This window comes from Mixophyes fleayi, chromosome 5 (assembly GCF_038048845.1).
Source record: "Mixophyes fleayi isolate aMixFle1 chromosome 5, aMixFle1.hap1, whole genome shotgun sequence".
Lineage (NCBI taxonomy): Eukaryota > Metazoa > Chordata > Amphibia > Anura > Limnodynastidae > Mixophyes > Mixophyes fleayi.
The window spans coordinates 52,023,410-52,045,157 of record NC_134406.1 but is presented as its reverse complement, the minus strand read 5'-3'; the positions used below and the strand labels follow the sequence as shown (position 1 = coordinate 52,045,157).

General features: G+C 38.7%; 1 protein-coding gene across 1 annotated transcript in view; it reads right to left on the bottom strand.

Moving 5' to 3' along the window:
* The window catches only part of RAPGEF5 (Rap guanine nucleotide exchange factor 5), a 178,221-nt gene that overhangs the window by 117,989 nt on the left and 38,484 nt on the right, over positions 1-21,748 (bottom strand). Inside the window, exons 3-6 of the mRNA XM_075212192.1 lie at positions 10,849-10,899; positions 9,449-9,555; positions 6,599-6,720; positions 3,836-4,004 (exon numbers count right to left, since the gene is read on the bottom strand). Coding sequence (XP_075068293.1) covers positions 3,836-4,004; positions 6,599-6,720; positions 9,449-9,555; positions 10,849-10,899 — 449 coding nt within the window. The remainder of the gene's footprint in view (positions 1-3,835; positions 4,005-6,598; positions 6,721-9,448; positions 9,556-10,848; positions 10,900-21,748) is intronic.

Genomic DNA, 21,748 nt, shown 5'->3' with positions numbered 1-21,748 from the left:
CGATGTCGGTGGTAGATGTTAAACCACAAACTTTTAGCCTTAACCAATTTGTTGGTTTTATTTCAGAAATAGTTGTAACAGATGTTATATACATATATACAGTTGCTCACAGTTAATACTGACCGCAACAGACAGGCAGTATGACAAGCTTATGCAGATAATGTACTTAACACTATTATAGTACATTCATATATGCAGATGGTAGTAAGGTTCTTTGGGGCATATTCAATTAGCTTTTGGATTCGCGGTAACGCGCCGGAACAGCCGCGAAATGTAATACACGGTACCGCAATAACGTGGATTTTTGTTCGCAGCCCATAGGGTTGCGAACGAAAATCCGCGTTAATGTGGTACCGTAATACCCGCAAGAACGCGCACTTTTCGCGGTAACGCGCGTTACCGCGAATCCAAAAGCTAATTGAATATGCCCCTTGTACCCATCACCTCGGGTTGTACTTAACCCCACTGTATCACTAATGATCTTGGAAAAAAATATTTATCCAATAAGTGAAAAAAAATTCTGTTTTTATTGTAACAGATATGTACAAATAAGCACACGGACATATAATCCTGAACACACACATTGATTTTTACAAAGTAACTAAGCTGAATGTCAAATGAATTACAACTATTTGTTCCAGTATAAAACAGCATTATACGTAGTGTAAATAAATGACTACAAATCTTTTCTTTTCTTTTTTTATTACTTCATTCTGTCTGAACTGTCCCTAGACTGCAGTTTTCTATGTTACTTGTTAACGTCTATTGTGGTCACTTTCTATTGCATAATACAGCATCTCTCTACATTCTTGTGTCTAACACATAGGTACAAAATGTAAGCTGTGTGCTCATATGCTTCCTAAATTTCCCATCCCACCAGCAGTCTGAGAGGGGAACAAATGAGAAAAGGCAACTAATTATGGATTTAGGAAAAAGTGAGTAACCTGAAGGGTGTGAGAGTAATAGATTGTTGATTCATGGTGAAATGAAGGAAGAATCAAAATTGAGCCAAGCTAGGAAACTATGAAAAATGATATATAAATAGACAAGTTTACTGATTGAACTTTAAACTCACCAAATAAATTACATTTGTCTCCTGGGATGAGCTGTGCCCTGGGTGAGGGCCAACGTGAGAATGAGTGAGTGGGACAGAAGATTAAATGGGAGGCAGTTAACTAGCCTAATATAAAGATATGACTTTATGCGTAAGGTATTATATGCATCCTCCATATTATTATTATATGTTTTCCAAGGTTGGAAGACTGAAGATCCATATATACTAGGAGAGACACAATGCTGCAGATAAATATGTCAAGCAAACATTGTTAATATTACCCATGGTCTAGTCCTAGAAACTTGATATTTAAACTACCTAAATGTAATGTGTGCAATATAAGCAGGCACCTGTTGGTTCTGTACACACCATATGGCTATGCAATGTTTAAAAACAAACAAGACAGACATATACTGTTTACAAACTGTGAGATGAGAACAGGATGAGGCTTCTGCAAATCCTGCTGGACAGGAAATGTGAAGCTGGAGTGTCGTTCAGGAAATATGTACATCATCATATTTAGGCAACTTGTCTCCATGTTTCGGTATTCTGTCTCTACGTTAGATGCACTGTTTGTAATGTATGTGTAATCAGGCAGTCATCAGATAGCAGGATAACAGCTTGGTCTTTACAGAGGCTTCTCATTTTGTTTTCAATGCAACATCTCCACATGAGCCAAATAACCTCCAGACAGTCAATTTAATGCACTCACATCTGTGACGTTAATGTGATCTACTGCAGACACTACTACTGCTGCTGAATCCTGGCTTGCTATACATGCTCCTTTATTTACAGATTCATTTAGCAGAACAGCTGAATGTATTACGGAGATGCTCTAAGAGGGAGTGCATCATCTAAGAATGAAAATCTTACTTAATGCTAATTTATTTCCTCCACCTCCCAACCGTTGAAGAGAATGTTTCATTCCTCATTTGTTACATAAACACCCTGCTTCTACACCAGGGTTATCACTCATCCTCCTGCATTACTACACTTGGCTTTCCACAGTGTAAAATGAGGTGGAGAAAGAAACAAGACAATGGCATCTGTTCAGTCAGGCATGTGGCAAAGCTCACATATTTTATGATCATTTTGCAGAGCACATTTTAAATCTTAACAGTTATGGGGAACATTTATAAAGATGGTTGTATAAAAAAAACTGTGTAACGAAAACTGCATAAGTAAATCGACAACGATGAACTAGATTTATAAAATCTGTAATGACAGTTTCTGTAGATGTCCTTAGCTTAGCAGCTTGCTCTTATATCACTAAGTTTATTATTTTAGTGGGGCTACTTTGGTAAATATTTCACTATGCGTCCAGCCGATCGTCTCCTCTCCTTTAATCGCTACTCTTTTCACACCGTGGTACACAATCCTGCACATCCTGCTATATAGGCATGTCTCACTATAGTGCACTGTTATGGCAATTTAATTCGCAATCTACTTTTTAAGCTATTATGTGGGAGAAGTTTCTATAAACCTCACATGCACCAGTCATTCCCAAGAAATGTCTGCCTGGTGTCCACGATCACAATAATATTATTACTGTTCTATACCGTGTGATGTTTATATGTACACAGTGTTCTCTCCGTAAATATGTTAGTATACACCGTTGTAGAGAATAACGTTGTGAAAATGAATGTCAATTAGACAAAGCATGTTAGTAGCCCTACATATGGTTTTACTGATATTCATATGACAGGAAGACAGCGCAATAAGTTTAATGAATGAAAATGAGAAAGGACAATGGAACGAACTGTAACCAAAGAACTATAGCTAGAGGCTACAAAGCAGGAGATTGTGATCAGCAAAGCAAGACCTTGGAGCATCATTTAAACAGAAGGGAACCCTATCCTATTGGTTGCTGCTTAATTTTTACAAAAAAGTTTCAGTAACTTCAGTTTTTTTATACAGAGAATGTCAAGAATCTATAAACATAAGATATTATTTGGATTTACTGGCCCAGTTAAAAAAAAATATTAGCAATAGACTCCAAGAGAACAGTGACTAGAAAAACCATATTATGACAGAATATGGTAGAAGACGTGCTTGTCTTTACTAACCAGTAAGTTTTGAACAAATTATCACACAGACATAGGGCTACCTTGTTCTGTCCACCTATATCTGTATGGGAATCTTTATTTGTTCAACGATTTGCTTATCACCATTAGTTAAGCTGGGTACACACTACAGAATTTCCCACCAACTTTTTATGCTGATCGATTTTACATGCGATCGATGGTCCGATCGCTTGGTCCATGGACTGCATACACACTAGCCTTGTTTTAGATGATAAAGGGAAGAGCGACTTTTTACAGCCATGTTGTCGTGAGCAATGATTGCAATTTCGTCGTGGATCGGTCGGAAGTTTATACCCACTACACAACGGAAACAAGATTGGAACGAAAATATTTAACGGTACGACCAACCAAATGAGGCGACAATCTTCCATTTGGGCAGACTTTCGACCATCGTGTCACTGCACACACTGACCCGACTTTTGAACGAGCGGTCGTATGTCGGCTGGTTGAGCAGATTATTGGACGAAAACCCTGTAGTGTGTACCCAGCTTTCCAATGCCCTAACTACTACAAAACATATAACTACCATTATAAAAATGACTACCTAGGGTTTGCAACGGATGTTGTCAGAGATTGTTAAAAAAAAAATATTTTTTAATAGTATCTACTATGCTCTTAAATGTAACACATTTGTAATATACACTGTACAAGCAGCATTTATGTGACTAGCCGGTTTGAACATTTGTAGAAAACTTACACATCACAGATATTCGATGTCAGTGGAGCAAGTGGTGCAAGCTGTTTCAGAAGTCGAACACCCATCTGCCACCCTTTATCTCTTTCAAATTCGCAGACAGCATCAGCACACTCGTCAGAAGAAAATTGGTAGAACACAAAACCATCCTGGAAACAATGTTGCTTGTCCACTGTATGAAGAGACAAAAGTCATAATGGAGTTTACAGTTTGTTAATTTGAAAAATGGCATAAAGAAAAAGTCTCATATCACAACAATAAACCACTGTAACCTACATTATAATTTATATCCAGAAAATACCCAGTCAAGCTTAGAGAGTTATAAGCCTATCGGGAGTTGGAAAAAAAGTTTGCGAATCTGAACCTCCGACCCCCTGAACCGCGAGGTCAGTCCTATGAGAAACATTTCAAATCTACACTGATAAGGACACATGATGAAAATGGGAACCCACAAAGTTGGTTGCACCCAAGCGTATCTCATATCAGGAAAGAAGCCCGAGAAAGGTAATGATTAGTGTGAATCGGGACATTGGAGGTGTAGCCTAAATTTTCCTTTCATGAATATTCTTTTGCACCAGTTTTCATAAATATCATCCTATTAATATTTTTCATTTGTGCAAAACACAAAGAAACTGAGTGAGAGTTCATAGCTGTGAATCCATAGTAAAAATCGAATAATTCAAATAATTAATAATAATAAAAAAGGGTTAATTCTGCAAATGTGGAAACATTTTCTTTCTGGCATCACACGGATAGAAAACCATCAGCATGGGATCTGTTTTATCACCTCTTATCTCACTTCATGCAAATGGGAATTGCAAGAATGTAAATATACAACATTTATCCACCAGCAAAGCACATTCTATAATTGCGATGTGTTAAAATGTCACTGCTGTGATGTACTGCAGAGATATGTAGAAAATATACTGCTAGGTAGAACGTGTGATAAAATATTTTGAAAATGGAGCCCCTGGGGACCTGTGTATAACAGCACATGTTGATCTGCAAGATGAAATTTAAGGTCAACTCACTTGTCAGTCATGTGCAGATGACAGTGCCAGCTTCAAATGAGTCATGCTTTCTATGTGTAAACTGCTTTAAGCCATAAAAAATGTTTTAACTACATGATGATTGATATTTAATCAAAAACAGCTAATGGGCCTATTTAAATCAGATATCAGTTTTCAGCAATTTATATTCTGTCTATTGTATGCGATTGTCTGCTTTAGATTATAGTATACATCTACTTGCACAGTTTAATTAAAGAAGAAGTCAAAACATTTTACTATATAAAAGGAGAAATAATTACAATATACAACACAGAGTGGTGACACAGTATATTAAAACACAACCATAAATAGAAATGTAATTATCGCATATATTGTACTTGTGGAATGTAATTATGTAAGTAAAACACCAAAAGGGATACATTTTGTTACATATGTAAGAGTGCATAACCGTTTACATTCAGTAAAATAATCTACTAGATTGATACCGTCCCCGTTTTATTTTCCCACAATTTTTTTTTCTTTAAACATAGACCCTGCATGGATAGTATACAAACAGACACCTATTATTGGGGCAGTTACACTATGCAATGGCAATTGTGGCGACTTGTATCTATAAACCAGACTTTCAAGCTGGTGGCTAGCGGTTAAAGCAGACCACCAAGCTGGTGGTTAATAGTTAATACAGATTACTATATGTAATCCAAGTTTACCATGTCCACTCAAAAATTGTGTCTGACACAATGTTTATTATACATAATGTAGAAATGAAATGTTATTATACCTCTAGCAGCTGTGGACAATACATTATGTTTCTTCCACATTGTTGCTACTTGCAGTCATGCAATCCTTCCAAAAGTTGTATAGAACAATGTGAATTCCTGATACCAGGAGGTTTGTGGCCTTATAAGACCACTGGTACCAACTTATTTATAGGGACACCGAACTCTTCAGAGTTTACCACTTTAGTCCATAGCCTCTTTACCACCAAACATGCCAAATGGATCGGGTAGTCCGGTACCTTGTAAAACTATATGCTCAGAAAGAATTGCTGTAGCCTTTGGTGAACCAGGTATGCCCTGTGCAAAATCCTGAGGCATGTTTTCTTAATGCTGATTTGGTAACACGCTTTATAGTGCGAACTGCATATTTGTGCCAAAAACTAGGTCAAATGTGTGGTTCAAATCTTGTTACCAATTCAACATACATGGCAATGTTAATCCAGATAATTTATTGGGTCTGGATAAATGGTAACTGCTTTACTGTGGTTAAATTGTGTCATTATCTGGAAACAAAGATATAATTTAGACTAAGTTCAACTTTATGAACTTTCAATTTTTTTAAATATATAAATACATGTGTTTTGAAATATTAATTCAGCAAGTCAAAGTATGAACACAAGCACTGGAAACAAATGTCCCAAGTACAGACATGTTCTATGAAGGATTAGCTACAGAATGTACAAAAAAAAATAACAGTTATGGGTAATTCTGCACCCGTATAAAAATGGCACGCAGAAGGCACCAAACTTATATAGAACAGTTGGCAAATGCTATCAAATTAGGGTAATCTTTCCTCTTTATGCACTGCTTCTTTCAAATCAGGGAGCAGAAGTAACAGACGTCCATAAAATTATTTTCATCTCAATTAATCCTAAGAACAGTTGGATATATTACAGAGTATAATTGCTTATACTGTCTCTGGTCTCACATACAGATTACGTGTGCTCTTTAAACACAAACTTTTGAATTAAACAGACCTGAAAGCAGAATTCCTAGTTTGAGTAAGATCTGCCAAACCCCAGCGGCTGTGTATCTGCACTGGACAAATGGGCAGTTCTGCAAGAGCCAATCCACCAGCTCCGACCCCACACAACTTTTTCTGAGAAGCAAAAGGCATATTGGGAATTATTAAACAGATCTCTGTGGAATAAAACTTAAAAGTGCTGTGATACAATAATATACATTATAAACTGACAAAACAAAACAGTTTTTTTAAATAAAATGATACGTCTATGAACAAACAGATTAGTAACAAAACTACATTACCAAGCATTTACCACAAACAGGAAACAAATAACATAGGAACTGCTGAGCTCTCTCGTTTGACAGGTAACCTGACATGTACAGTAAATTCTAAACAACCATAGACTGGTCTCTAGTCTTTTCATTTTAATAATAATGGGTATTTGATAAAAGGAATTTCTTACAAATGTCTTCAAACAAATAATATTTTAATTCTAAACACTATTGCGTTCATATTACTCTTATTTTTTAATGCTATTTATTTGACTTTTTCAACAAGATCCTGAAGTCTTCTTGATTGTATATGCTAAATACCTCCCTCGACAGGGATATATTCCTTGTAAGAAGGGTGCCTCTACCCAGAGGGAAAAGCATCTATCACCCAGCTATCATCGCTAATGGAGCTGCATATTGCAGTAGGAACTAGTGTGTAAACCTCTGGCTGGTTTCCCAGAGGAAGCCCTAGTCAGCAGTCAAATGCCTTGGTGGCGTTCAAGTACATCACCACCGCCTCAGGGTCTTTAACACTGGGCTTCTGTAGAGTAGTAAACAGACTCCTGATATTTACAGCACTGGACTGTAGTCTAATGGTAAGAATTTATGTAAGCACTTTTACAACTATTGTCAAAAGAAATATGGGTCTGTAAGATACAGAGAGAAGCGCATTCTTGACGGGTTTATACACCAAAATTATTAGTGCTTCGGACCTAGAGACAGGCAGTGTTTGTGCAGGCGAGAAATGAGCAAACATCTCCCAGAATTTTGTCACAAATAATGCTCTATGTTTATTGTAGAGCTCTATAGGGATCCTATCTAATTCAGGTGCCTTATTATTGGGGAAAGAGCCAGTGGCCTGGTCCACTTTCTTTTTAGTAATGGGAAAACCCCCAAATTCCCTGTCTTTTATTTGTCAGGACAGGTAGTCTAATATTATCCACATAGGACATCCATTAAGATTATATGTATCAGAGAAAACATACAAATTTTCAAAACAACATTAAAGAACAATAGCGATAACCTACTCCCTTGTATTTTACAGCGCCTCATTGGAGCTAATTACAGGAATAACATTACTTGAAACTTCATTTCAAAGTGTGATATAAAAAAAACTACCTGCCTCATCACCCAAGGCATTTAGTTTACCTATTGAGACTAATAATCTATGCTTGGATTAATTAGAAAATCCAACCAATTCTTCTGTCATTGTCCAAAATTTACACAACGAATCATTAAGAGACTCTATATACTCTTTCTAGTCTATATTCCCCCCCTAACTCCTGCTCTTTTTCAGCAGTGAATGTCATCAGACCAGCTATCCTTGAAATAAGAGTACCAGATAGGAAGGTTTGAAGTTTCCAAAATGAAGTCCCTCCCTGTAAGCCTACATTCAGTGTCATCATATTAAGAACAGACTGAATCATCCCCTTAGACATGTGTGAGATCTATTCTAAACAAGTAGGGGTGGGACATGTGGAAGAAGTATTCTAACATATTTGGATGTTTAAGATGCCAAATGTCCACCCATACCTTAAACAAATTTAGGAAATGCAGTCTCATCATGGGTTGAAGCTAAAACTCATCTAATTTATCTGTTTCAGGCCGTTCTGTCAGCTTCTAATTCAGGCCTGACCAACCTGTGGCTTTCCAGGTGTGGTGAAACTACGAGTCCCTGTATACCCTAGCAGCTATCAGGGGGCTACCTACTGGCAGAGCATGCTGGGCTTGTAGTGTCACAACACTTGGAGAGCCCAGTTTGGCCAAGTCTGTTCTAGACAATACGGATTTGTCAGTGTGGGGGAAACCCGTTCTGCATAGGTTAGTAGTGGTGGTTGCACCATGTGGGGGTGTAACCTCTATGAATGCAGTTTTTAAAATGTATTTATTTATAAGCATTTTATTAACACTAGCAAGGTCTGTGCTGCTCATCATCATAATCTGCACAGATCCTGCACATGTGACTTTGTCCAGGCCACATCTTTACGGTACACGGCCTATGTTTACCCCACCTCCCCCTCCCCGTTACGGATTTCCTAAGCGGAAGGTTGTGCAAGCGTCAGATTCCAAAAAGCCTGCAAGGACATGCGTGTGTTTTATTTTGGTTACTCTGCATTAGCCCCATAGGGTTAATGTCTATCCATGAAGGCATCAGAGTTGCCTGCAGCAGAGCTCCGTTCTGGGGAACATGAATCAGCACCATTATGAGAGCCAGACCTTGGAAAATGTTCAGCTTGCTGTAAGGCTCATATTCCCCATTACTAGATCTCCTCTACCACAAGCAGATCTGTTGGCAAACCTTAGTTTGCAGCAGAAACAAGAACCAATCGGCTCTGTGCAGGATGATTTAGAATGCTAGTGCTGCAAGCTCTGTGCATGAATGCATTCACATACCTTGCCATGCATCCCAAAACAAAAGTTCTCAGTTTTGGGTAGAACCATCCTTTGATAAATTAAGTGAGGTTTGTTTATGCTGTATGTATGCATGTGCCATACAAACATATGGCAAAATATGATTGTTTAGTAAAGTATGTTTTAACTGTATAATTAATCAGATGAAAAATAAGTTTGTGCTGCAAAAAGTAGCTTACCTGCAGATACAAGTAAGATACATTCGATCCCTGATTAGACCAGGCGATTGGTTTCTTACGGTATTCCTTAATGCTCTACCAGCACAAGTTACACTTTCACCATAAGACTGAAAGAAAACAAAGACAAAAGCAGTATGGTTAATAAGCAGTGATGCTTTATAATTCCAGAAACATAATGCACTGTAACCGCTTCCTCTGCACGGTTGAGGATCTTGAGGAGGCCTCATCAAAAGCTGGAACTTTGAAAGTTGATTGCGACAGAAGTTACAGTGCAAAATTTATTGGTGCAGCTACTGGCTGACAAGATTTAAAGTCCCAGCCTCATGATGCAGAAAGGAGCACAACAGGCCCAGGCTCTGCCAATGTCTACTTGGAATCCGGGTCCTCCGTCACATTTCAGAGATCTCAACAGCACAGAGGAAGCTGGCCCACTATGTAAGATCAGGTCAGGAGAGTTAAGAAGACAAGTGGATTTAGCCTTTCAATGTACAACAGAAACAATTTTATTTAAAGCTGAAAACAAATACTTTTTTCTGGGGTCATTATACGTTTATGCACACGCAACATATCAAGCAGCAAAAATTTGGTATACCTTGTCACCTCTTCAGGATACAAATGTACAAAGGGCATGTGGAGAAGGATGTCAAATGTTGGCCTGAGACTATGACTATACATTGCACATTTCAGAGATTGGAAGCACAGAAGAGAACACGAAAATCTCATAGATGAAGCAAAGAACATATTTGTGGGGTTTAACTTGGGATGTGACCACTAGCTTATGGCTATTTCATTGTTCAATATTTTATTTATAATTAGGATCAGTCCACAGACTTGTGCTTCTAAGTCTGGAAAAAGACCACATACATAAATTATATTTTAAATTAAAGCCATTGACCTCATGTGTGCTTAGTAGAGAGAGCCTATAGTATTCATCTGTACAGGCTACAAGCAAACTTAGAAAATTATGTGTACCTCTCATCTTCTTGCTCTCTGACATGTTCAAACATTTATGGAGCTAACCACAGCCATAAATTAGATCATATTCCATTCCCCATTAGGCCACAGCAACAAGCATTTATATTGTGAGGAGATTATCACACATTAATAGGATTGACAAGAGGCTTTGACAGAAGATAAAGAGTTTACTGGACGGAGACAACAAAAATGTGAATGGTATGCTGTGCCCGCAGGCCACCAAGCGGAATTTCTGGCCCCGTTACACCAACTTCTTAGGGCCCCTTTCAGAACTACTGAGAGGGGCGTGTCCACACAGGTTAGTGGCTCCTCCTACCACTACACAGGCAGGCCTGCCCCCCCCCCCCATCTCAGCAGCACTGCCTTTATAAATTGATAAATATTGTCAAATTAATTCTGGAGGAAAACAACAACTTCTACCTTACCTTGTTGGTTGAGTTATCTGCATACAAATTTGAAATCCTTTCAGACAGAATCTGAAAATACAAATTGAACAATTGTTTTAGTACATTCCATAACAGTAACAAGACAGTCACTTTACATCTCCTGCCTATGGTGAAAATTAATGCCCTTTCAGCAAAAGAATTCATCATAATTAGCACAAAATGTCATCAGCCTAACCATCTTATTAACACATCTTTCACAGTCATCTATGAAATATTTATATAAATCCACACTTTAAATAACTTTATATGCACATGTGTTTTAGAGTGTTAATATTTAGAAGAGAAGACAAACAAAATTGCATATAATAATTCATAGATAATATAGATACCATATGCTGGTGCTGCTGTAGCAATGTCCTATAAAATGCATTGTCACTCTTGAAATCGATATAAAAAAAAAACTGTCAATGCATACATATAAATCTAATATCTATATATCAGCGTCTGCTGTCTGGCCCTAATATCAAAGATCCCTAACCCAGGACACAGGTCGAGTTTAGGAGGACTGGAACCACCCGATATCACTAAAAAACAAATCCAACCATATAAAGAAACCAGAACACTATATGGAACCAAAATTTAAAATTACATTACGTATTAAAAAAAACAAAAACATCTATTTTAGCAGTAGTTAATTCCTCACAAACTATACCATCTTTTGTTTTTCATAATTCAAGTCCAACCAACCAGAAGACATTATAGAGGCTGACAGCTGTAGAAAAGTGTGCCCAGCTTTGCTTGGCTTAAAAGTTGCAGCTAATTAAAAAAAAAAAAAAAGACAGTAATTGGAATAGCACAGGTGTGGTTAGCAATATGAAATTAAAGGCTTACCACACCTTTCCCATGTGAATGCCCAATGTCAAACTGGAATGTTAAAATACATTTTACAGGGATTATAAGAAAGTAATACTAAGAACGATCATTCCACATTTTATCTACAAAATAGGCAAAAGGTCACAAAATACAAAAGTTACCATATTGGCAGACAGAAAACAAATAATTTCTATGTAGTTTTTGATGCACAGGTCATAAAGTTGTTATGAATGCTAAAAAATTGCAAATGAATGTAGCAAATGCTGCCTCTTCTTTTGCAACATTAAGTGCCTAATTTTGTGCCCATTTTATGGTTATGTGCATCGGTTAGCGTGTCAAGGTGGTGTTTGGCAGATTGAAATTGCACAAACTTTCACCTAATGCACCTGCAAGTATGTACTTAAAAAAGCAGACATGGGAAGCTTTATACAATCTCCCCGAGACCTCAGCCTCTGTCGAATCTCTTGATACAGAAATTACATCTTTTCTGTCATCTCTCTCACTACCACATCTCTCAGACACTGATATCGCTTTTTTGAACGCGGATATCACCCAGATAGAAACAATTTCAGCGATAAAAATGATGAAATCATCATCGGCCCCAGGCCCCGATGGATTCACGGCACAATATTATAAGAAATATGCCATAGACCTTGCCAGAGCCGTAACTAGGGTGGTGCGGGCGGTGCCGTCGCCCCGAGCGCAAGCCCGAGGGGGCGCAGCAGCCGCCCGCTACCTTCCCCTCTGTGGCACAAAGTAAAAAAAAAATATCTAAAAAAAATAAAATAAAATAAAAAAATATTGCCCCCCCCCCCCCCCGCGACTCATGCAGGGGGGGGGCCGCGAGTCGGGGGAGGGGGGGGGGTCGGTTGCCGCGAGTCGGGGGAGGGGCTAGTGTGGTGGCTGGTCAAAGAATGATCACACTGTCTGTCAGACAGTGTGTATAAAGTTATTTGTCAGGACCCGCCCCCTCCCCTTCCAGGATGCTGTGCTCCGCTCCACCCCCCCCTCTGAAAAGAAAGTGAGGAGCGGCCATTGCTGAGCAGAGAGAGTGAGTCCCCTGCATCTACTGCTGACTGCTATGCTGACCATCCAGGAGGGAAGAAAAATAGGTAAGTAAATGGTATATTGTAATTAAAATATATATTTAAAAAAAAAAAAAAATAGGAAATAGGGTGCTCCATCCAGGAGCAAAAACTGAGGGAGTGTAGTGGGGAAGCAAAAGCTATGGGGGCAGGGGACATGAAAATGTATAATGATTATTTTTTGGTATTGTATTTTTTGGTATTTTGCATTTATGTATTCTCCCCTGTCCCTCTCATCTACCCCACCTGTGCCACCTTCTCCCCAGTCCCTCTCATCTACCCCCTTTGTGCCACCTTCTCCCCAGTCCTTCTCATCTACCCCCCTGTCCCACCTTCTCCACAGTCCCTCCCATCTACCCCCCTGTGCCACCTTCTCCCCAGTCCTTCTCATCTACCCCCCTGTCCCACCTTCTCCTCAGTTTCTCTCATCTACCCCCCTGTCCCACCTTCTCCACAGTCCCTCTCATCTACCCCCCTGTGCTACCTTCTCCCCAGTTCCTCTCATCTACTCCCCCCCATGTGCCACCTTGTCCCCAGGCCCTCTCATCTACTACCCCCTCTGTGCCACCTTGTCCCCAGGCTCTCTCATCTACTACCCCCTCTGTGCCACCTTGTCCCCAGGCCCTTTCATCTACTACCCCCTCTGTGCCACCTTGTCCCCAGGCCCACCTTCTCCCCTGTCCCTCTTATCTACCCCCTTGCACCATCTTCTCCCCTATTCCTCTTACTTGTCATCCTGCAGCCCACTTCCAGCACTGGGTTTATATGTATTTAAAAATCCAAATTTATATAGTGTATGTCGAATTGTCATTTTCATATTCATAATCTATGATTTCTATTTTCCTCCACATATTGTCTATTGTCTATTGCAAAAAATACAGGTGTAGCCAAGGGCTCTTATATTTCTTCCCTATAGTGAGAGAAATTTGTATAGGTTACACCTGTATTTTTGAGGCTACCAACTACACAGCAATGCAAAAGAATTCATTCAGTAAAGTGCTAGCCACACCCCCACATTAGGTTGGCCACACCCACTTGGCAAATGTCACTCCCACTTAGATAGGGGGCGCCGGTGCCCTGTCCCGCCCAGGGCACTAAAATGTCTAGTTACGGCACTGGACCTTGCCCCACATATGACAGATTTCTTTAACAACATCTTAATGGGTTCACCTTTTAATGAGGCGACGACCTTGGCCACTATCGTTGTTATACCAAAACCAGATAAAGATCCTACCCCCTGTCCCAGTTATAGGCCTATATCCTTATTAAACGTGGACCTCAAGATCTATGCCAAAATTTTAGCTAACCGCTTGAACACCCTTCTCCCCTCCCTGATTCACCCAGATCAGGTCGGATTTATACCAGGCCGCCAAGCTATAGACAACACCAGACGGGCTATTGACCTCATACATTCTATTCATTCTGGTAAATCACCATCACTAATCATGGCACTTGATGCCGAAAAAGCGTTTGATCGCATCTCTTGGACCTTTATGTCTAGGGTTTTGGGGTCAATGGGTTTCTTTGTATCAGTCTCCCAGAGCAACGGTAGTGGCCAACGGAGTCGCCTCTTCCCCATTTTCAATTTCTAATGGGACGCGGCAGGGATGCCCACTTTCCCCTTTAATCTTTGCCCTGTTAATTGAACCATTAGCAGCAAAAATCCGATCTAACGGGGCGATACACGGAGTTAAAACAGGGAAATCCGAACATAAAATATCATTATATGCTGACGATGTTCTTCTGACTCTCTCGGATCCCGCTGTTTTTCTTCCCCCCCTTCTCGCAGACATCAAAACCTACAGTTACATCTCTGGATACAAAATCAATCCTCAAAAAACAGAAACTCTGGATTTCTATCTCACAGATAGCATGAAATTTTCTCTCACTCAACAATTCCTCTTCAAATGGCACCAAAAAAAGATAAAATATTTAGGCGTCTACATAACTAAACAATATAGTCAGCTTTTCCAAGCTAACTATCCTAAACTACTATCCCAAATTAAATCTGATTTAGAAACCTGGAGTAAAAACCTCATATCTTGGATAGGGCGAATCAATTCAGTCAAAATGAACATTTTGCCCAGGTTATTATATCTTTTTCAAGCCCTTCCCATACGCATCCCTCCTTATGTATTCAAATTTTTGCAACATTATACTTCACAATTCATATGGGGTAGAAAACGTCCAAGAGTTAGGCTCCCAATTTTAAAAACTATTTCTTGGCAGCGCAACTTGCCCAATGTATTTTATGGAACTCCCCGGGCTCCTCCAGAGTTTGGGTCTGGATCGAAACCGAAAGCTTAGGTATTTCCTCCGCCTCCTCTCTCCTGTGGCTCCCTCGCACTAAACGTCCTCGGTCCGCTCTTTATCACCCAATTGTATCGCATTCGCTCTCTCTCTGGGACCGAGCAAACTCAAAGTTTAATCTCGCCCCGGCTCCTAGTCCAATTGTTCCTCTTTTTGATAACCCAGATTTTCCACCGGGTCGTATAGTTTCGTCCTTTGAATTTTGGAAAAGGAACAATGTTTACCATCTTAATAATATCACTACAGACGCTTCATTTCCCTCATTCGAAGACATAAAAACCAAATTCAATATTCCCAACACTTTTTTTTTTCAATACCTGCAACTAAGAAATTTTCATTCCACCACTAAATCATCTTTAAGAATCAGGCCGTTGACCTCATTCGACTCACTTTTCCTTCGGCGATCTTCTACCAATGGCCTTATATCTCGGCTATATGGAGAGCTGAGAGTCCCTGACTCAGACACCCAAGATTCCCATGAGCGAGCCTGGGAGGAGGATCTGGGTGGTTCTTTGGATGGGGAAGATTGGGATAAAATAAAAGCCAACACGGCCTCTAGTTCAATCTGTGTGAAGCTGAAAGAAAATGCCTATAAGCTTCTTTATCGATGGTACTTGGTCCCGACCAGATTACAAAAAATCTTTCCGGACTCATCTAGCTCATGTTGGAGAGGATGTTCGTCGGAAGGGTCCTTCCTCCATATTTGGTGGCAATGCCCCAAGCTTGCCCCATTCTGGTTGGAACTACGGAACTTTGCGTCTCAGATTCTACAGATTGACATCCCAATTTCTCCCAGGTTTTTCCTTCTCCCACTTGGGATTCCATCCGCAACTAAACATCAAACAAAAATGTTCCGCCACATAGTTTCTGCAGCACTGTGTCAAATTGCCACTAATTGGAAACAACCCTCCGCGCCTACTATGCAGACAATTATTAATAGAGTTTGGCACTCATACAAAATGGAGTTTATGACATGCATACTGCGCAATACCTCTAAATCATTCAACAAAGTCTGGGAGCCGTGGATGTCATTTTTTCAAATCCAAATTCCTTTTGCTCTATGACTCCTCTAAAACATTCCACTTGATATCCCCCCTCAACCTGCTACCATCCCCCGCCCCCCCTGCCTCCCCCCCCCACTTCTCTTCTACCTCTTGCTTTGCTTTCTTTTTCTTCTTTTGGCGGCCTGCCACACCGCCTCCTAATCTATCTTGCCCACTTTTCTCTGACTATCCTCTCTTTTCTGTCTCTTCTTTCTTCTATTCTTATAGTTAAAACTTGGTCAATATCAAAACTCTCTTTATTATGATATACAATGATTGTATTAGTCCCTGAACATGCATAACCTGATTGTAACAGATTTTGTCTTGGACTGATGCTCATTATTGACCTTCTCAAAAATAAAACTTTAAAAAAAAAAAAAAAAAAAGCGGACATGGGAACGCATTAGTGTATAGGTTTGAAAATCTGCTCCTTCTTTGTGTAATATGTTCAAAAATAACCTTTGGGCTATTAAGGAGCAGGAGCCGGACCAAGTACCTGGGGGTCATGTGTCGAAGTATTCCTAATTAAGTTTACAAATGTGAGCAATATTTGAGGTAATGTAGTTTGTTAAGTTTTGAGTTGATTATATTTACTGGTTTCAATAAAAGAGTTAATGTCTCTTGTCACTGCACCCAATACCTTTATGTGTTATGCGTATTGCCATACTTAACTAAAAATAAACACACGGTCACAGAGAATAAATCTGGCAAAAGAAAGGTTGCAGTTTACTTAAATAACATCTTTCTTTCTTAAATCTGGAGGCGATGAGAGCAAAGCAGTCAGCTAACTACCAATCTTTAAACCAACACAGCAGAAGGTAAACCGTACTTACTACTATCCCAAGAATCCAAACTTTACTATTGGCCGCTGCTAAGCCTTGTCTCATCGCGACTGCCCCCCTCTGGACTCGACATTAACATGTCCGCACAAAGGCACACCAAGGGACGCTCCACCAGAGAGGACCAAGGGGATGTGTTACTGTGAAAGGGGCAGTGACGTGCGGCCAATCAATGGTACCGCCTTCGATTAGTCACTGACTAATCACTAGCCCTCCTACTGCACCTTCTTATTTAGTTGGTCACACACATATTCAGTATAATTCATAGGGGGTATTCAACAGTGCAGAAAAAGAACACCCACTGCACAATTATGAAGTTTGTATTAATTCCCATTGGCCCAGGGTAGTACAGTCTGTATAATAGGGATACAAGCAGATATATATATTTTACTGAACAGAGATTACAGGTTTCCAGAAATAGAGGCTCATACTTTGCATGAAGTAAGCCAAGTAACACATTTTTTTCACAGGCAAAACTATCACATTAGGTAAGAATTAGAGTTTACGCATGTGAGAATCTGAATCTTTTTCTATCTGATTAGTATCTGGTCATGCACACGCTTACAAGATCCACGCTTCACTGGTTTCTGCCTCACAGCACCTCCAGCTGTACTGTGGAAACATTGGGAGTCACAGTTGAAATACATGCCCTTGTCACAACATGTTGCACAGGCAAGAGCTGCTCTGCTATCCTTCTTTTAATGCGAACACACAGCACACACACACACACATTAATGATCACGGAGTTGTTGCTACACAAAACATCAGGACCAGTCTTCATATCTTATGCTTTATGATTGCATTAAATATTTGGAGTTTTTATTGCAGAACACGAGAGATCAATAATCACCTAAATCACATAAAGTAAAATGAGAGAAAAACAAAACAAAAAACAAAACTCAAAAGCATTACACTGGCTTCAGATTCAGATCTTACACGGATACTATACTTTACAGTACCACTCCTATATAAACATTTATATTACTAGACTAAAATATGTATAGGTGTACATGCACTATATATTATTAATGTGAAAAAAAATCCTGCTAGGCATATGACAACTACACATTATAGAATTATAGGTTATATAGGAGCAATGGCATACATGAAAAGAGAACAATGAAAGACCTGCTCTGTTTACAAGGAACATATAATTAAAGTGTACCTTTTACTTGTGCATAATGAAAGCAGCCGTTTGTGAGTATTGATGAGAATATAGCTAGTCAATTGACTTAAAACCAGTTACAACAATAATAATAATAATAATAATAATAATAATAATAATAATAATAATAATAATATTATTATATAATAAAGCACTTTGTTCAATGTACTATATGGCTAGTTACACTGGTCATTGTGTAGGGTACATTGTCAGACAGGGTTTCCCAACCAATCTATCAGGAGAGAACAAAAAAAAGCAGGGATTAAAAGAATTCGCTTCAAAAGGGTCCTCACAGAAAGAAAAACAGATCTTTTCTAAATAAAAAAAATCTGGGAAAGTTTACATTGGTATATCAAATGAAAAAAAAGGCTTTGATATGTCTAAAGATGTATGCACTAAATTGTGTCTTTAAAATTCTCACAAAAAGGTGTGCAGAAATACTCCTACAAAAGGTACCATTTTATAAGCTTGTCTTTGTTGCTGTGTGGTAGATATGACAATACACTGATAAGATATCTCTACCAAGCTGAATGTGAAGAAAAAAAATCCTATCAACCAATTTTTTTTCCAGCCATTTGAGACCTTGCCAACTACACAGCATCTATTGATACTTGCCGTAAGCCCAAGTTCCCATAGCAACTGCATGCACTCTAAACATTTAATAATGCACTGACACATGTAGCATTCCTGTCCATTCTGAAATGTTTAGCATTTAGATGTTCAAGCCAGTAATGGAAAATACACAGTGTACAGACTTTCATTTAGTGTTCAATTGCACTCCCATGGGTTCCCATTGTATTACCCCCTTCCAGAGAGGTTACTGTATTTAAATATAATGCACTCGTTTTACCTAGACAGGCGCTTGCACGTAATTTGTCCAGTATTATAAAAACCCATAAATTAGGCACAGAGGTGGAGGTTTTTTCAGTGCACTTAGCAAATGAAGACATCAGTAACATGATGTGTTTTACCAGACTATAAAAATACATAGTCGTTTATGCCTTTCATGTGCTGGGCAGGAATTAAGGGCTGTATGCAACATATTTTAAGAGCTGAAAGGGAAGTTGGGGGCCTAATTGTTGGAGTCCACTGTTTTGCATGCAGCAGATAGAACAAGTTAGATTGATCATTGTACCTTCTAAGCTGGCAGAACGCTGTTGGCAAGAGAAATACAGTTACATGATAAATAGGAGCACATGTAATTACAAATCAGGAGGAATTAAATATTTCTAATCTAAACTAATCGATTCATCCATTCACAGCTTTGCTTTGGCGCTTCTGATGCGTTTCTAAAATGGTCATCTATTCACTTAGGGGGAATAAAAATATATAAATAAATATTAAAAAACAAAAAAAACAAAAAAGACTCAGAAATGCCTAAATTATGTGCAGAACCTGAATTTCAACTTTAAAGAAATCAATTCAGTCAACTATAGAATATGTCAATGTGAGTGTACTGCCTGAAGTGGCAACTAACATGGTATTACAGAAATGACCATAAGCTGGATGTGTGCAAACCAAACACAAATATTGACGTTTTAATCGTAACTAAGTTTACTAAGAAGAAACCACTAGTAGAAACCTCTAAACAAATTCTACATTATTAGGGAACGATCTCTAAATTAATTATTTCAAGGTCACACAATGCATTATGTGTTCTACCCAATTTTAAATGCAGTAATGGGCATTTCTATAATAGGTGCGGAGCAGTCCACCGTGCATGTCCCCAGAAAAACAATAATTGAAGCGTCCCTCTTCGGCCACATGAAAGCATGCAGGATATGTAATAGGAGATTACCCTGACTACGGTTGAAGGGCTGAACAAGCCCCTAGGTATCCTGATGGTTTTCTTTTACATGCATTATTAAATTACCAAAGAGCATTACTGGTTGTTAAATAGTAGTGGTAACTAGTATGTGAAACAAATGATAGTTGTATTAGTGAATTTTTCAATTGTATCAGAACATAAAATATTGCCTTATTTAACCAATTCATACAGTGTATTTAAATACTGTAGAAAACAATTACAGTAAACTACCAATTATGACATTATTATTTTACAAAAATTATCCTTAGAAATAGTGTCATAGGAGGAAAAGCACTCATTTACTTCACCACTTTCAGTGTCTACCACAAATCCACGTGTAGTAAGCTTCAGAAGTCAGACTCCTAATGCATTTAGATCAATTTAGTGAGGTCTCTAATTTATATTAAATTAACAAGCTGAACAATATAGTTATCTTTATTGGGCATAAATTATGGGTACACAAGAACGGAGTATAATTGCTATCATTGGGGAGTCCCAGTTTATATATTTAAAGATATCCTAAATTTGATTGATAAAGGTGGTATAGGACATCAGTGCACATTGTGTAATGAAGATAAGCTCACACTACTAGCCAGATGGAGTTTAAACAATAGTAATGTCAAGTGAAATGATACTATCACTATATCAAAGGGACATCCAAGTTAAGTTTGGAAAGACACTGGCTTGGTTTTAGTTTTTGGACTTACTTTTGTTTAGTATGTAGATTTACCAAATTAAAAAGAGTGATTGTGGAAACCCTGATTAGCCTCATTGGTGCCCTTAGTGTTCAGGGTGTAGTCTCCTGTGAAATCACCACTATGCTTGTGTTAATAAATGGATAATTTGGAAATATGTTTTAAGATCACTGGGTACTATCACAAGTGAATACAAGATAAGTAATAGAAAAAAGTCATACAAAATGTAAACAGAGTAGTAGTCATATAGTAATAATCATCAAGATTCCATCCCACACACAAATACACTCACACACAACTATGAGCCTGGAGATTAAAGTGTCATTGCATACTGTTAGCAGCACATAAACAATAACAGATAGCAATCAGGGAACAGTAGGTCACTTCACTGGAGTTATTCTTGTGCCATCATTCTGCTTATTAGAGAGAAAAACGGAAGAGAAGCACAAAGGAGAGCAGACACGGAGGAAAAGCAACAGAAGGGCGATTAATTAGCTCAAGGTCACACAAAGAGGGAGTTGTGTAGGTGGGATTAAAAGCCAAATAGTCTCAGGTTACACAGCTCTAGGCCAACAAAGACTTTGGAAAGAAAGAAAAAAGTCCCACTTGCCACACCAGCTGTCAGCCTATAAATCAAAAAACAAGAGGGTAACATAAAAGAATGACCAAGCTTTGTTGCTTGAGAAAAAACAAACAAAACAAACACTGTTCCATATAACAATAAAGAACAAGTTATTGTGTAGATACCGACAGAAGAAATATCATTATATGGTGTGCTGCTCTAGATCACTGTAATACAAGTTTGTCATGAGAAAGCTACATTTATTTTATAAATATGTTTACGGCCATGTGCCATTAACATGGTATCACACAATGAATTGCACTTATTTGTCTGAGAGGCATGTTGGTGTTAGTACCTGAGGGGGAGTACTGACATTGGATTGCTATTTGGAGGTCTCTGGGGTACCTCTTTGGTAAGTTAGCTTTCAATTTAAAAACACATATGTATGGCCCAAATATATGGGACTCTCATTGTTTAGAGTAGGACCACCCTATTAGCAAAAGCACCTTGGCGTGGTGGGTGGCTTCAACATACATTTGCAAATGTGTGCAACTGAGACT